Source organism: Phaenicophaeus curvirostris, chromosome 10 (genome assembly GCF_032191515.1).
Source record: "Phaenicophaeus curvirostris isolate KB17595 chromosome 10, BPBGC_Pcur_1.0, whole genome shotgun sequence".
NCBI lineage: Eukaryota > Metazoa > Chordata > Aves > Cuculiformes > Cuculidae > Phaenicophaeus > Phaenicophaeus curvirostris.
In genome coordinates this window covers 21,770,422-21,788,497 of record NC_091401.1, presented here as the reverse complement: position 1 = coordinate 21,788,497, position 18,076 = coordinate 21,770,422, and the positions used below count along the sequence as shown (strand labels likewise).

The window sequence follows — 18,076 nt, the reverse complement described above, 5'->3', positions numbered from 1 at the left end:
GGCATCAGAGCAGAGGGTGAGGATGAGAAGAGTAATAAAAATATATAATTTTACAAGGTTTCCAACAAATTTTACAGACAGGGATCACTTCCTCAAGCCCCAAAGGCAGTTAAAGTTGGGGAGAAATGCAGTGACCTTGCAGGAACAACCCATACAACAACTAAAGGAAAAATAACATACATACACTGTATCATATAGTGTGGCTTATTATTTTGGATCAGTTGTAGACTTTTTCTTAATATTTAAACACCATTTACGATCTATGAATGCCTTTATTTATTCTGAACCTAATTATCTCACAGAACCATATTGACATAGCTTGGTTCCAAAAAAAATTTGGTAATTATGTTCATGAGATAACAGTTGCATGGTTTCTTTATGCTCTTTTGACTTTATGTTCTGCTGCAGCAAAGCACAGGCCCTTTCCCTCCATAAAGATGCCCCTACCCCTTTTTTATGATTTGCCAGCACTATAAGTTTAACTGGTTATGTGAAAATGAAATACTTTTGTGTTTTACACATCAGTAGAGAAAATATTGTGGAAAGAGAGTTAACAGATTCAGAGATTTAGTCTGGAGAAGCATCCAGTAATTTGGTTGCTTATCTGCAGTTTAGCTCAACATTTCTAAACCTTTTTGGTCTGGAAATCCAGATGGCAATTTAATGAGACTTTGAAATGAGATTTACATTACTTCTTGGTTTCAGTGACACCAGAAATAAAACCAAGATACTTTTTCTTGGGGAAGTCCTCTACTTTAGCTTGCAGTCAAAAGGGAAATCGTGATGAACAAATATAGGAAAAAATATTAAAAATTTAACCACATTCCTCTCCCTTAATTCAAAGATGTAAATAAGCTAGGTTGCGTCAGAGATCAAAGAAAAGTTCAGATAATTTTTTAAATTTTTTTCTGCAGGCCACAGTTGCTATTAACTCAAAGAGGATTTGTACATATTGGCAACAATAAAACCATGTTTTGATTACCAAGCAAAGAAGACATGACTCACAGAACTGTAAGGAGAAGACATGCACAACATTTTATTTTCTGACTCTAACAACCTAAATTTGCACATTTACTAAAGATGTAGTTGCGATTTCAGGTAAGTCATATTTCCTTTGTATGTCAAATATTTTGATAATTTAGCATATGAACCTGGTATTACTTGGAGGAAAAAGATGCCTCAACTGTATTTCTTGTTTTTTTCCTGACTGTGGGTATCTAGTTTTATTTATAAAGGCAAAGTCTCCACTTATGGATTTAAAAAACCTTTTTCCTTCTTTAATCATTCTGGTTTAGATAGTTTTGAATTCTGCCCAAAGACGTTAGAAACTGGAATACCTTTACCATACAGACATCTTGAATTAAAAGTCATTCTTCTAGAGTATAAATCATGAGACATTTCAGTGCTTCTTAAAGGATACGGTGCAGAAATGAGTCAGCTAGAGAAAGCAAATAACTAGAAATTTAGAGTAGCCATCATTTTGAATCTAAAGACAAAAGAGGGAAGGAAAACACTGAAATAAGAATTTGGATCCCCATTTGTTTGCTTTTTTTCAGTGATAAGATCCAAATTAAAGTCACAAGTCAATGCATCCCATTATCACCAACATCATCAATCTCTCTGAAGCAACCACCCGTGACTTAGATGAGCTGACAGCTAGAAGGCAAAAAAAAAAAAAAGAGTAGAGAGTTTGACTTGACCAATAATTACAGCTCAGAGCACTGGGTTACTACGGTGCATTGCAGCACTGTGGAAGTCAGAGAACAATAAAGTGAGGTTATTTTGTTATATGCAGTCATTTAGACAACTGCAAACTTTATAGTAATACCAATTAGCTTAATGCAAAGCACAAGGGAGCTTACAATGAGTAAAGGGGAGGTGTCAGTAGGCAATGAATTATACCTTAGTGTTCAGAAAGGTCCTGTTCTAATGGACAAAAAAAATTAAAGTTTTATTTTGAGTCTTTGGCAGTGTCAGTGCAGACAGATGGCATTTCTTTTCTTTTTGCACAGGCATACAGCCCTTACTTTAATTGCATTACAGCAAAGTTAAATTTATCTCCATACCATCATTTGTTGAACTGCTAGATGTGTCAATAAAGTGCTAATCTTAAATGTATTTTTGTTGTATTAGGGTTGGGACAAAAGCCATATAGCTGTTATGATATAGTAAAATTAATAAGGGATGACAAGTTAGAATTAATTTTTCTCTCCTGAACAGCTCATAAATCTGGGTACCCAAAAACTTCTTGAATCATTATTATGGTAAATGCCACAAGTTCATTTATGCTGTAGATTCTCACGGTGATAATTTCTACACAAATGTTCAGAAAGGAGAAAACAAATAATATTGATCCTTCAGTATCTCTATTCCATGTTATTTAATCACACAGTTTGAATTTCAATCCTTTTTTAACCGTAACAGTGTATTTGTTTTCATTTATATTTTACAGGCATTTAATTTTAATTTCCTTCTTCCAAAAGTAAAGCTCTCTGGGACTTGAAATGTTGTAAACACTGTTATCTTTCCTATGGCTTGAAATGCAAGGTATTGGAGTTAGAAAGAAATCAGATTGTTAAGGTATGTTAAGGTGCAGTGACTACAATCTGACTTTGCTTGCAGGTGCAGTGGTATTGTTGAGGCTACTTTTGACTATTTCAGTTTTCTGCATGAATGATGACTGCAGAATCTAGCTCTGGAAATTGAAAACTAATTCTGATGGTTTGTTTTCTAATTAATCAGATTTTTCATATTCTTACTACCTTAAGCATTTGGTTCTACAGAGTCCAGATACTATTTGGAGGATCACAGCGAATACAACTGTTTTGTTTATTTACTGGTCAAGAGGCTGAACTTTTCTCTGTCTCCACATTCAAAACCTTTTTATTGCTGTTTTAAAATACAACAGATTTATATTAGCTACTTTGATGATTGATTTGTCTATAGATGATATATGATGCAGTAGTATCAAATAAAATAGAAAAATATATTATGTGTATTAGGCACATAAAAATAATAATGGAACACAAATGGAAATCTCGGCTGCTTGCTGTTTTCTATAATCAGGAGGAAACAGGCATATATAAATAGTTAGGGATCTAGATGCATTAAAGATTACATTAAGGAGGTAGAGTCTAGCATAGATGCTTTTATAATTAACATATGATTGCACTAAAAGCTACTTAAGAGTCACTTACAGTTTACTGTCCCTCTGGTGTGTTTCTTTTAGAAGCAGTCATCAGAAAAAGTTCCGGTGATTGGCCCAGTGATCACACCCTTGAATGAAATATTAAATGCTAAATGCTCCCAGCTTGTCTTAGGATGAGTAGAAATAGAAAGTATTTTCATTCCCTCTGCAATGGGGTTGAAATCTATGTAGAAATTGTGTGTAGTTGGAATGAAGAGCCCACATAAAGCTTATCTAACTCCATTTTACCTGGCTAGTGGTTATTATAGAACTAGATGTGAAACTATACATTTTGACTCATATTTTCAACTATACATTTTTATATTGAAATTGAAGGGGAAGATGTTGAGAAATATTCCCAATCATACAAAATACTCTAGAGATATGAAGGTCAGTATTTTATATATGGCTGTTACTGTTGTGTTAGTGACTGAGGCTCATTTTTTTCTCATTAGCTTTCTCAATCCATAACCATTATAATTTTTTTTAAATCTATCTGGTTGCTCGAGGACTAAATACTTTCCTCTCTCATATACTTAAGTGCCTCAAGGAACCTGTCTTGCCCAGCCTGCTATGGGAACAGGCTTGCTCAGATTCTAAACGCATTTATAGCTGGTCATCACCTGCCAAGAAGAACTCAAGGGAGTAGCAAGGCTTGTGTCGGGAGAGGACCAGTAACTAAACAAGTGGTCCTTTACCAAGCACATTTATGTGAAATTCTGACCACTTGGCACAAGGAGAAATCTTGCAATTTCTGCAACATTAGTCGGTCTGATTGTCCTCTTCAGGTTCTAAAGGATTTAATTCCATTTTGTCTATCTGAACCCTACTTCAATCATAATTTGCAATAATGATAACATAAAATTTCCTTACTACTTCTCTGTCATCTTATCTCATAATAAAGGAACCTTCTTTTTCAAAGAATATTTCAGTGGAAGAAGTACAGAAGACAGACCCTCATAAAACATGGAAATACAAGTACTTATAGCATGCACAGTCCTTTGGGCATAAAAGGAGATAGGAAATGCAAAATAATAGTTCAGTAAAGAGAATTGATACAACATAAAGTATTCTATCATGTTTGTAAGCAGAATCTTAAATGCTTCCTTGTCAGAATTGTATAGATTTTATGGGGAAAATAAACATAAAACCATAATATTTCGGTTGCAATATTTAAAGGACTGATAGATATGTTAAAGAAGCACTACTTCTTGACAATATTATTGTCTCATTTCTATGTTAGGATCCAGACATGATGATTCTTTCTTTTTTGCTAAAAATATACTCAGGAATTTATTTTGAGTCAATTATGTAAATTTGTGTTGTAAATTAATGAATATGGCAAAGTGTTCGATTTATTTCACCTGGCAGATTCAGAGTGTTGCTGCACCATCCCTCACACCACTGGACCATGCAAAGCAACTCTGCTGTCCTGCCAAGATGTGTTGAACTATGTTGGGTGATGTGCTCTTTTCTGTTCCACCACCAAGCACTTGGTTATGCACAGTCCATTTGTAAGACGCAGATTACTCAAAAGAAGTTCACAGCCAGGTTAAAGAAATATTTAAAATAGCTCATTTCTCCTGGCTCAGCATAAAGGGCTTGTCAGAATTTGAGAAACCTCCTTAAAATCCATCTGTAATTTGATATACTGTGATTTTAAAATCACAGAGTATGCTTTATAAATTATTCATTTTACATACTAGTTTTGCTTCTTTTGATTTAATTGAAAGGCATCTATTGAATTAAGAGGGGATAAAAGTTGAGCCATTATGCAGTTATAGTCTCAAATGAGGAAGGAATATGTTATTTCAGAAAGAATCATCTGTGCACCATGACAGTTTACATATTTTTAAGACTAACATTCAAACTGGATCTTACAGAAACCTTGTAAATTAATGTAAATTAAAGATTAACATTTAAAAAAAAGTATCTTATTTTTAACTTTTTTTTTTTAAATCTTTTCTCTAGTCAAACTGCAGTACACAGCTCCAGAGCTGCAAAATCACTTCATAAAATTCATTCCTTTCAAAGTTGAGAAGCGCAGAGGCTTGGTCTATTTAGTGGGCTTTGCAAAATCAGTGGCATGGGGCTTTTAAAGAAAATCTGAGTCCTTTGTGTTCAACTGAGGTTAAAGGTTCAAACAGTTTGGGTAGTGAAATTTCATAAACCCATTTTATACACAGTCAGGCACAAATAAGTTCTGTTTGGCATAGGCAAATCCTGAAACGTCTTAGTTGTCATCAATGACTGACACTCTAGAAATAAAACACAAGGCACTCTCATGTGAGATGTAGAACAGAATTCCCTTTTGACAGCAGCAACACACTTAATATTCTCTGTGGATTAGCTGCATAATAATACAATCACAAAAAAAATAGATGATATCATCCCTATATAACATCCCACAACATACCTTAGATATGTGAAGTTTATAGAGTCTTCAGAAATCTGACACCTGAACGCATCGTGGAAATTCAGTTACAAATAAGAATGTAAAGATTTAAAGCATCGTCTTAATATTGCAAGCAAAGCATTATTGCGTAAAAGCTATATAAAAGCATCTACAAAACCTTTTTTACCTGTCATTTCCAAGACTTTAGGAAAAAAAACATTCCAGAATCGACACGGTTGAGCACGTAACTTTGTCAGTATCTCTGAAGTGTTGGCATTCAACGTCAAATATTTTTGTTCAGTACTAGTGAAGACTGGCCATATTGTTCCATTAATCAAGGTCCCATTTGGAGTTCTAGATGAGAAAAGAAACATTTCATCTGGAATGAGTCGTTATCTCAGTACAATAAAGCATTGTTTGTTTTTATTTATAGTCAGTTCAGCTTCAGTATGTTAGTTTGGGACTACTGGAATACACTTTTATAAATAACAGGGGAAAAAAAGAAGAATATTTCGATTTAATTTCATTTGAAAAAAAAAAGAAGAAAATTATATTCCTCTTTGGGGTGTTCTGGGTTCACTTAAGGGGAAAAAGTTAATAAATGACCATATACAAACTACACTTCTTGAATTTGGAGTAATTTCTTAATGATGACTTAAGAACATACCAACCAACTAATTTGGAAGGTTGTGGGGATTACATTTTAATCTGAATGTTGCTGATCTCTTCAGCTAGATTGGACTAAATAGCTCAGATTGAAGTGCAAGTGAAGGCACAGGTAAGGTATAAACTTTGGATGATAACTGCATTGGGAGAGAAAATGATTATTCCTAATTAAGAAGGAACCTTTCCTCCTTGAAGTATATTGAGTCCTGTTAGTAGAGTGCCATACAAGAACACTCTCAAAGCTTCTGGAAACTGGGAAGAGGCTCTTTATATAACAAGCTCGGCATGTTAAAGAGTCATAGCTGTTAGTATTATCATAATTGTGACAAATATTTATAATAGAATACATAAAGGTCTAGGGACAGGCATCCAGGTTTTCACCTCCAAAAAGGACAATACGTAGTACCTAGGTGAATAGAAAAAAAAAAAAATTGGTTTAAATGTGACAAAAGAAGAATTGCATTCAGGAACAAACGAGACAGAATTTTTGGGAAAAGAAGTAGATTTATGCTTTAAACAGTCACAAATTAACATTAGCTCAGAATAGTTTAAGAATACAAATTACACACCTTATAGCAGTGCAAGCAGAAGGACTTATTTTCTCTTTTAGAAGCTGGAATCTGGGGTTTAGCATAGAACAACAGTATCTGATGATTGTAGGTAGGATAAATTTAGAAACCTTTTAGGTAAGTTAATTTGGTTTTCTCTACTTTCCTTTTCACCAGGACTCTTCCCAGAAGGCAATGTTCAGAGAGGAGTCCAGGGTGTGTGGACCCACTTGATTTCTGCCTGTTAAGAGTGAGAGTAAGGTACTGGATGTAGGTGGAAGCAATCAGAGCACAAGATTCAGCTGCTGAAATAATATCAACATCTTTTAGTTAATTTGGATTGAATCAAGTTTTTGGTCCATGTGTTAGTATTCTGAACTCTCTGGCATTGGCTGCTTACAGAAACAATGTTAGAGTAAGTGGTTCAGCATTTCATCTCCTGAATTGCTCACTTCTTTACTAATTTTTCTTGGCTAATTCAGGTCTGATTAACCTATGGCACCCTTTTTAACTTCAGATTTGTTTGTGGATCAGGAGAATGATGACTTAAGCAAAGCTGACTTGCGCTTCAGTTCAAGATCAGAACACTAATGGTGCTGTCAGTATTCATTTAACAGCTTTTATGCTATGAAATAAATCATGACATTCCACATTACAATTTACAGGTGAGGGGGATTACGAAAAGGCTACAGATGTATTTTACTAAAACTGATTGCAAGAACTGTCAGATGAACATAGCATTTTGAAAAATGTGAACCTGGTAATTATGGCATTCTCTCTGCATTTCTGGGAAGCATACCATTCAAAGAAATGTCCAGTAATTTCCTTCTTAGCTCCATTATAAAAAAAAAAAATCTCAGGTTAAAAATTAGCTCCTAGTCATGATTATAACCTTGTTGTCCTATCACAATTACTGATCATTCCTTCTTGCTAATAACTTCATGATGATAATTGTAGTGCCCAGAATAAGCTGTAAAACCCTGTTCCCTGCACTAAACTCAAAGTTTAGTAATATTCATACAGAAAATTAAAGTATTGTGAGAATATCCTTACTGAACAGAAAGGAATCCAGTACAGAGCACAACTTTATCTCTGTCTATCTACAGCTGAATGGACAATCTTTGCTTAGAGATTATAAGAACTCATTCCACTGAAAAAAAAGAAAGCTTAAAATTTTCATGGTAACCTTCAGCTTACCGCCTTTATAAATTCCTCAAACCTCTACTCTTCCATCTTCTGGTACTGCTCAATCACCTCCTCTTCAGCACATTTTTGTTCACCTCAATGCTGTCAATGGGACCTGAAGATGTGTCCTTAGAGGCTTGGGCCACTCATCTTCAGGATAAACCTCTATCATGCGCATTTCTCTTGCCAAATACTAATCACCTCCTTAGGTCTCTACTGATATCTATAAGCTTTAGAGAGGGAAGTCCTTAATTTTGTTTGGAGAAAATGTGGGTTTCTTCACTGAACATTTTAGAAAGAAGCTAGCTTCTTTTCTATGTATTTTTAACATTTGCAGGAGCAAGTCTGATGGCAATTAAATACAATTATTTAAATTGCTCCCAGAAGAGAAGTGCAAAAGAGAAAACCAGCAAACCACTTGTATTTGAACTTTGATATAAACAGGATTTGTTTCATCATTTCAGCTATTCTTTTTTCTTAGCATATAATGTGAAGTTTTAAGCTGGACTCTGTGTTCTTTGATAGAAGTACAGTAGCTCAATGATAGTTAATTATTTTGTTGAGATTTGTCTTTAAACCATACTTATTTTCTCAAAACAGATTATCTTTTTGAGCTCAGACTCCAGTAAAGACGCTCTCCTGTTCTGCCTTTATACGTGTACGGGCTCTCAGTGAAGTTCACAAACCTTTTCTAATCTTATCATAGAATCATAGTGTCCTGCATTGGAAACCAGCCACAAAGATCAAGTCCAACTCCTTTCCCTGTGTAGGATGACCCCGAAATTCTCACCATGTGACTGAGGGTGTTGTCCAAATGCTTATTGAATACAGTTAGACCTATTTACTGCTTTCCTGGGGAGCCTGTCCCAGTTCTCCACCATTTTCTGGGAGAAGAACCTTTTCCTAATATCCAAACTCAACTTCCCCTGGCACATCTTCGTGTCATTCCCTCAAGTCCTTTAACTGGTCACTAGAGAGAAGAGGTCAATACCTGCTCCTCCTCTCGTGTTCAGTGGACGTTGCTTGGTATTATTATTACTAAGATCAGGTTCTTTCCCTTTGGGGTATTATACATCCACAACTGTCAATAACATTTAATTCTCAAGATACATTTATAGTAAATACGCTAGATTTGACATGAGGGTCACAAATAGCATTTTGTCTACTCAATGAAAGTAGAAAGGAAAAGATAATTTGTTTTGGATGTAAAATGCAACAACTTGATCACAGTTCTGGTAATCATAATAAACATGCATTACCAGTCTCATTAATATGATAAATATCACCTGAAATACAATACTAGCTCACTGAATATTTATTTATTGTTACATAGTGTCACTTTTTACAGATGATTTATCATACACATACACAAAAAAGTTATTCATCATCTAAAATTTTTAGTAATCATCTATGAAATAAACTACCTGTAAAACATTCACTCTATTTCTGTGAGTGAACTCCGAAGAGCTTTCACTCCATACTGATATCACCATTTAAAAGAGAGAGGCTCTTTAATGTTGTTAGGTCATATTTTGATACAGTCCACAAGGAAATTTTTTCTCTCATAAGTCTCTTGAAAATAGTTTTAGGCATCACTTACCTTCTTAACAAGTGTTAGAAACGCTAACAGTACCACAAGCTAGGTTAGAGTGTCCCAAGTTTTCACTGTATTCCTATACAGCTGCTCTATTTGTAAATGCATCAGGTTAACATGTTGTTGGTTTCTCCAGAGAAAAAGAAAAACAACCCCCCCATCATTTTACCTGTCTAACACAGATGAATTATACCAACCCAAACTCACTAAAAGATTCAGAGGCTAAAACATAATTTTACCTCTGGTCCCTGGTAGCTCCTTCCTTTAGACAGACAAATATTTGTTCTGCCTGGCTGAAGCTGTTCACAGAGGTATTGCTCTCTGAGAGCAAGCATACACTAATTTCACCTTAGCAGTGTGTTATTGCTCTTAATTGTCTCTTCAGTTGCAGCTAGCTTCCCTCCGACCCACTCCTCTCAGAGTTCAGCAAGCTCATTTGCCTATAGTTCACTCCATGGAGGATTTCCCATTCCTCCCCATCGTGTGGAGCAGCAGGAAGGTGGCCTCTCCATACACAGCCTGCCTCCCTCCTGCCTTCTCCTCATCTCATCAGGGTAGCAGCAACCCCACCAGTCACAGATATTTAGCAAAGCAATTTCTTCCTCAGTGCCTTCTCTGGGTTATAACCAGACTGGCATTCTGCTGGCATGTGTCTCGTTAGCTGAATGAGTCGCCTACTGAGATTAATGAAAAGTTATGATAATGCTGCTGCACCCTCTGCTTCCCCCATGCAGCAGGAACCGAAATCAAATGGAGACCTGCTCCTCCTAGGTGCAGCCTTATTAACTTCACCCAGGTTGTAACCAGTGATGTTCATTTTCAATTTGGCCACCTTTTCTTTTTAACACCTGGTTTGAAGGGAAGAGAGGGTGAATATGAATAGTTTCTTTTAGCTTTCATGATTGTAGCTGTCAGGCAGAACTGGCAATCAGCTGTTTTTCATGGGATGATTTTTTACAGTGTGTTGCCTTGGGCACGAGATAACAGGGAGAGGGAGTGACCTTAGAATGCAACAACAACTATAACGCTGTCTCTTGCACATTTTCAACAGTTGCATTACAAAGCCTTTAAGAATTATGGAAATAGTAAATTCAGCATCAAACAAGAAGGATGCTGTAAATGTTTCACCCCAGGGGTAGCTTTGGGAATGAGAGACAGTTCTGCACATGTCTATGCTGCAATCAAAAGGAGCTGCTGGAATTCACAGAGTTGCACCTGGGGTGTGTTCGGAGCAGACACCTGAAGGGTATCAAGAGCACAGCATGGTTCCCACCCCTGCAAACACGTGTGCAGCACCCCAGTACATGTATGAAACCTGATAGGAGTGAACATAATTAATAATGTCTTTGTTCTTGTAGAACTACATAGTGAACTGCTTTTTCTGTGGTGTTGTAAACTTTGGTTTTGTTGTCTACTATATACATTTTCTGCCAAGTGAAAGAGTGAGAATGCACAGGGTAGAGAAACCCAAGAGTTAGGAAAAATGAACAAAAAGATGAGAAGACACCAACTGGGCTGTAGCATCAACAGTTAATCCCAGTGAGTAAGGTGCTGGAAGCACAGTCATGTGGTTTACAACAGAAGCAAAGATGCCAGACTAACAACTGGTACCACAGGTTAGGCTGTCCCTGTGCCACTGGTAAACATGCACGCTTGCTTTAATGAAGATACAGGTAAATAAATAAATTAAAAAAAAAATGATAGCATGATAAGGGCTCCTGGATAACATCAGCATGAGACAGGTCCCCACCAAAGCCCGGGCATCCAACTATTTACTCCTCTGAGGGACAGGCTATACCAGCCTCCTGTTCTTTCTGCAGTATGGCCAAAGTCTGAGTTCCTCCTGCTGACGCCTCAGTCAAGAAGAGATCCCATTGGCTTCAGAGGACTCCCAACGGGAATATCACACAAATTGAAGCAGGGCAACAAGATTTGTATCCTAAACATTTATTTCAGTTTTAGAATTGTTTATCAGTGGTTGTGTTGTGTAGAATACCTCCACTAATCATTTTGGCTCTAAACAATATACCAAATAAAATGTCTTTATTTATCTAATCTGAATGGATGTGATGTGGGGTTTTGTTTCCCCAGCCTGAAAGAAAACATTTCTTTCTTTTCCACTTGGACAAAAGGTCACTCCTAAGTAGCAAGAAAGCTGGCAAGGAGCGTCAGTCATGCCTGTGCTGCCTCAGACCTCTGAAGAGTCACTTGCTGCAGAGAGGCGGGAAGCGTTTGCAGGGTTAGTCAGGCAAATGTATCCAGATGTCTCACATAATTCCTAAAGGCCACAATACATGTTATTTATACCTACATTCATTTTCTTGTTGCAATACAACTGCCAGGTTAACAGCAGTTTTAGCCCGTGGTGTGGTTCCCAGGGGGAAGATGGAGTAGTGACAATGTGTGTTTGTGTAAGGCTTTGCTCAGATGGTACAACTGGGAGCTTAACAGATACTTTCCAGCCCAGTCCTATTAAAAAGAAGAGCAGATTTTACAGCTAAGTACTGGTTGAATCTTCTCAAACCTTTGAACAATTTGGCTTAATGCCAGTTGCTTCATACCAGGCTATTAGTTTCAGATGACTCACTGTTAAGTAGACACCAGAGAGGATCATGAAGTTGAAGACTCAAAGTCCTTAACCTGAATCCTAGGTATAGGAACAAAGGAAATGAACCTGTTCTGGAAACTTTCCTTAGAAAAGTTAGCAACTGAAGAAATATCTGTAACTCCTACCGAAAACTGTTAGCTGTACAAATATCCCCAGAAACACTAATTCCTCTATCAGTTTTCTGTTCAAAGATTGAGACCTGTATAATTCTGAAAGGCTCTCACTGCATGAATATGTGGATAGCATCTGATGCAGTATCAACATCAATTAGGTCCACCAATGTATGATTCAGTATAATGAATTTATTCTCAGATAGTTTTTAATTCAGTTACCCAGAACACATTCTTAAGTCAGCTAATAGTCTACCACCTACTAAAATGATTTCATGGACTCCCTGGATGAAATCTTTATATTATGCACAATATTTCACATTCAATCACAGACTTCAAGGCATTTCATTATTAGAAATTGTAAAAGTAAAGATAAGATGACTGGGGCACTTTTCCTTTATCCAAAATTTATGAATTGGCCCATCAAGAATAACAAAAGAAAGTGCCTCCCCTAAATAAATGAATGGGTAAGCTGACATACTATCACTTCACAAACACATATTTTACTTTTCATATCACTACTGCTACCAGCTGGTGTTCTTTTTACATTATACTGCATAACAAGTTATCTTGTAGTTTTTATTTAAATGAGAGTTTTTCAGTGTTCCTTAATATTAGCTAATCAGTAATCATTCTATCTATGGAACGGATAGACCCACAGTATAAATGCATTGTCACACTTAATATTTTATTTTAAAATATTCTTGCAAGGTCTTTATTGTCTTAGACTAATGGGAAAGACAGAAGCTATCTAATCTATCTCCTGAAAAGGGTGAGTGGTGCCATTTGTAATAACCAAGCTCTAAAAGCTACCATACTGAAAGGTGACAACTCAGGAAGGAGTATTGTCAATCTGTGCAACACAGGGTGAATGGAAAGCATCCATGATTAGCTGTATCATACACTGAGCACCCTTGCAGCCTGATGGTATCAACATTCTCAAGATACATGGCCTGTGCTCCTGTGGCACTATGAAGAACTGGGGAACTTAGGAAAAAAAGAATAGAAATCACCATTTTTATAAACAGTGTTTTATTTATTAGAATTTAATTATTGCAATAAAATAGCAACCAGTTGCTGCAAAACTGTAGTAATTAAAACTTCCTTATCTACTTATTCCTTAATATGATAAGATGAAAAAACCGTTGGTCCAGATTCTGTGACATTCAAGCCTTACACAGATTCCCATTGTAATGGGTGAAAGAACTAATGTGACTAAAAATCTGAGAAATGTTGCAGATTTGAATCCTTCAAATTCATTTTCTTAAGCAACTGTATGTGGGAAGTTAATTATATTCTGTTTTGCTTGGTTCTTACTCACTGATCACACACATGAGCTCATAATTTAGTGACTATAAAGCCACAGGAAAAGGAAACTGCCTTGCAAGATGTATCATAGGTAAATATTATTTTTTCTACTGATCCTTGAAGAAACCTGTAGGATCCAGCTGGCATACTTTTTAACTGACAGAAACTGGAGAAGGACTTTCGCAGCCAGGATTTCTTACACCTTCGCAGGCTAAATAAAGCACAGGATATTCCTTCCAGATTCCAGCTTGGTGACAGCAGTTGTGTGTTTAAATGACTTAAATGATAAATTATCGCAGTATGCTCTATTACAACTGATATCCGTTTCAGGAAATGAAGAAACAAGCTATTGCTTCTTTTTTTTGGTCTTATTGTGTTCTGCTGAAAAGGGCCTCATGAAGCACTCATCAAGTTGAAATTATTCTTGCTTGTTCATGTCTTAGTACTTATTTGTGAATTCTTGCTATATATAAGGGATTGACAAGGTTGGTTTTAAGGTATTGGCCATAAATAATATAGCATTTGAGACATTTATATGCAGGATGTTCTGCCTTAGCTCTTTGGTCATGCTTGAAATGCATTTAGGAATTCAGTGCCTCAAATCCCTGGCTCCTAGATTGGAATCTGCTCAGTATCAGGGGTAATAATGAGCCAGTTCATTCGAGCCAGAGCTAATGAGCCCTTTGGACTCTGACTTTGTGTTTCTAACCTCATGGGCTCACACTGGCACTTCTGCATATGGGTCTCCTCCTCTCTGAAAATGTTGCAGCAAAAAAAATCACAGTACTTGAATAGCAGATCCAGTAGAAAATATATCTTTCTGGTGTAAGTTTGAGGCAACACTCTTTTAAAAGAGTCTGTATAGTATGAAATTAGGAAGTAGTCTTATGCTTCCAGTAGAGAAAAGGTAGAGAACACAGATGGTGGCTAGAGATGTCTGGCAAAGCAGACGATAGCAACTTGTAATTTTACATCTGTGCTAAGATATAATTGTATGAGTGTAAGCATGAAATACCTGATTTGTCCTTATGCAGCTTCTAGATTTGTGGAGACAGAATCTCATATATCCAGTGACTTAACTGCTAACTACATTTACCCAAAAATGACTCCTGTTACAGCTGATTGAAAAAAAAAATTAACAGCATATTGAGCTACCTTCAAAAATATGGTGTGAGGTAACCTCTGTTGCTCCTCATTTCCTCTTTTCTCCCCTTTGCTACTCCCCTGAAACAAGCCAATCTCTTGCTTGGGGGAGTAAATTACAATGTGTACCAAACAGTTTCCATTCTTCATGTGACATTACTCAGTAGGACTTCCAATTATTGTTCCAGAACCACCTAGAAAAATGGGGTTTGCAGACCTTTAAACCTTCAATTTCTGGGTTTGGGTTTTTTTGGTTGGTTTTTTTTTTTTCATTGATGAAACAAGAACTAAGCTGCAGAAAACAGCATGGAAGAGTACCCCTAAAAAGAGGATTAACTGTGGGTGAACAATAATTAGAATGCCACTGTGACTTTTGAAACCATGTGTTCATATGCCTGCAAAAGTTATGACATGTGGAAAGTAATCCCTAATCCTAGATTATCTCTCAAGTCTATCACTCTTATATGTGTACCTGCCTTACTCATAACTCATAATAACTTCATGTATGCATGTACTATATACCACCATTCACAGATTCTTTCACCATCCAAAATTGTTAGTAACTGTCTCAGGGATTTTTTTCTTTTGTCTTTCCATCTCTTTTTGTTCTTACTCTCTTATTTATGTCCTTTCTTGGTCACTAAGCCCCTTGTACCAGCTAACACTTCCTTCTCTTTTTTTCCAGTCTTCCTTGCTCACGCACTTCCCATCAAATGCTAAACCATTTCCATCCAAGCTTCTAATTCCTACCCTCAAATCTGAGGGAGAAATCATACCATGATTTCACTTCAGCTGTTGGAACAGTTATATCTCTTCATTCCTCTCCTTTCCACGAAACATTTCCATGTAGGCTCTTTACCAGGTTCTGGGCACAGCAGGGAACTGTGTCCAGTACAAGCTCTTCTATGTATTTCTGTTTTAAGAAGAGGAAAAGACACATCCCAGACGTTCTGTCTCTTCTTTTACATTATCATCTAAAAGTAAAGCAGTTTTACAAAATCCAGCCTCAAATAGATCCTCTTTATCATTTCCTTTCTTGTGCCCTTGTGTGCATGTTTGCATGTCACTGTCTCTGCTGCAGACACAGAGTTCATCTTGCTCAGTCCCAGGACTCGTAGTTTTGATCCTGCTGGCTTTGACAGTTGAATTAGAGCCCACCTTTTTCTATAAGGCATTATCGGTGTTATATTCAAGGTAAACCTTTGCATTACAGTTTTAAGTTTTAGCTTTATTTCTCATTCAATTATTCCTACAATATTTGGACATTTCCTTAGGAGATGTTCTCATTTCATGTTTGAAAATAATAGTTTGACTCATCTGTTGTAGAGAAAAAAAAACTGTGTGGAAGGAATTGAATTTGCTGAACATACGGAAAAAAGCAAGACATCTTGTAATTTTGTTATATTTATAATAATATTAAGCCAATCTAAACAATTTGTATCACAAACCTATTTTCAAAAGATGACTGAATCAAATACTCCTGATTTCAATTTTGAAATTCGATGACAGCTTGTCAGCTTGCAAGCCAGAGAGAGATGACTGCCAAATGCAAGTCTCTGGTTACTGATTTTTTCCATGATGTACTATTTCCGAATAGATTGCTAAAAAGATGTTTCCATTACTACTTCTGAATATAACAATACCTGTGGGCCTTTGAAAGATGACGAGTCACTTTTAAGAACCCACAAACTGAAAGTAAAGGTGGGGAAATAGGAGTATATTTCCTAAAATTTGCCCTTTTCTGTTATTGACTATGATTTCCACTTTTTTTTTTCATGACTCAAAAATGATTCCTCTGAAGGAGAATAAGTGTGAAAATGTATGTGCCCTTGGGGCTCAAAAATAAAGCTTTTCCCTGTCATGGGAAATTATGTTTTCTTTCCATATATGCTTTTGTATTTTTTAGAAGCATTTTTCATGCCTTGTTTATATTCCTTTGTTTTTTACCTCACACCCAAAAATCTTCTGTTCTGATTTTTTTACCTGATCCAGTCAAATCACTAGTTGAAATGATGAAAGAGTTATACATGATAAAAATGAGACGCCAGAAGCAGAAGGCTCAGGGGGAGCCTCCTCTTGGTCCCTCACCTGTCCTCTTGACCCCAACAGTTCTGGTGCATTTGAAGACCCTGGGAGGACCAGCACTAGGTCTCAGGTGAGTAGGTCAAACCTAGGTTCCTGCCTCTGTCTCTGTGAACATGGTCTGTTCTCAGAAAGAAATACAATGCATAGTGAATTTCTTACCATGAAATGGCCGAGTGATACATAAAACTCCCTGGTTTCCAAAGAATTAGAAAATTAAGAGTGGTTGGAGATGTTTATTTTCTTTCTTTTTCCCCCAGTATATTCATTCCTTTCTATACACAGAGTATTTCAGTCCCCAGTTCAATCTGCTGTCTGGACTGTATATGAGGCTGTTGTTTTTATTCTCACTGTTCTGAAACTACTCTCTATAAACATGTTGTGATAAGTTGGTAACAAAAGCACTGAAATTTATTGTATGTCTACCAGTGGAACATCAGGAAAAGGCAATAATAACCAGGCAAAGTGCTTTAGAGCTTTGGTGGGACAATCAAAGCCTCACAAATTCCCCTAAAACGTAGGAGGAAATATTTCAAAGGCTTGACTTTATAGAAAAAGCTGCAAAGATTTGTTTCAGCGGTTGTAAAACTGGCAGTGAGACAAGTTTTGCCAGTTTCTTTTTATCCAAAACATTTTTCACAAAGCCTTAAAAATATTGTCTTTGTATGTTCCCCTGCATTCTTATTTGAGTGTTTGTCTCATGTGATTTGTCTGTCTCCTTGTCACTGTACCTCACTCATGTCTAAAGAATTCAGTTACCGAATCTAATGAATAAAGTAAAGCAAAAGGCATAACCTAGCAACCACTGATTTGGGATGCCATATATTTTTTCATAATAAATAAAACTTCCTCTTACTAGAGTTGGTAAAGCATTCTGCTGCTTATGATTGATAGTACCAGTTAGTGTCACTTGCTTACTTTCAAAAGATTTCTGAAGACTAATAAAAGTGCAGTGGAGGAATGAATTTTAAGAGTGTTTAAAAAGAGAAATTTAAATTCCTTCACCGTGGGTTTCATTTAAAATAAAGGGTGCTGGAAAGCATTCAGGAGAAGGCCACTGAAAACTTATTTTTAAACCAAAATTTACTTATACACAAATGTAATCATATTGAGACTGGTCCAGTCCTTTCCATATAATATCATGCTTTGGTTTCTTGCTGAACATAGTGTGGTCATGTCTGTTTGCCTATCTAATTTTGATGATGTCTGGAAATTTTTTTCAATTGATTTTAAGGCTAAAAATTGATATT

The 18,076-nt window shown here is 36.3% G+C and overlaps 1 protein-coding gene across 3 annotated transcripts in view; it reads right to left on the bottom strand.

Annotated features, from left to right (window-relative positions):
- BCHE (butyrylcholinesterase) overlaps positions 1 to 18,076 on the bottom strand; it is a 45,357-nt gene that overhangs the window by 975 nt on the left and 26,306 nt on the right. For 2 of the 3 annotated variants that reach the window (XM_069864490.1, XM_069864489.1), the window contains exon 3: positions 5,770 to 5,936. In XM_069864490.1, coding sequence (XP_069720591.1) covers positions 5,770 to 5,936 — 167 coding nt within the window. Of the gene's footprint in view, positions 1 to 3,197; positions 3,277 to 5,769; positions 5,937 to 18,076 lie in introns of all 3 variants that reach the window. The other variant, XM_069864491.1, reaches the window with a different exon arrangement.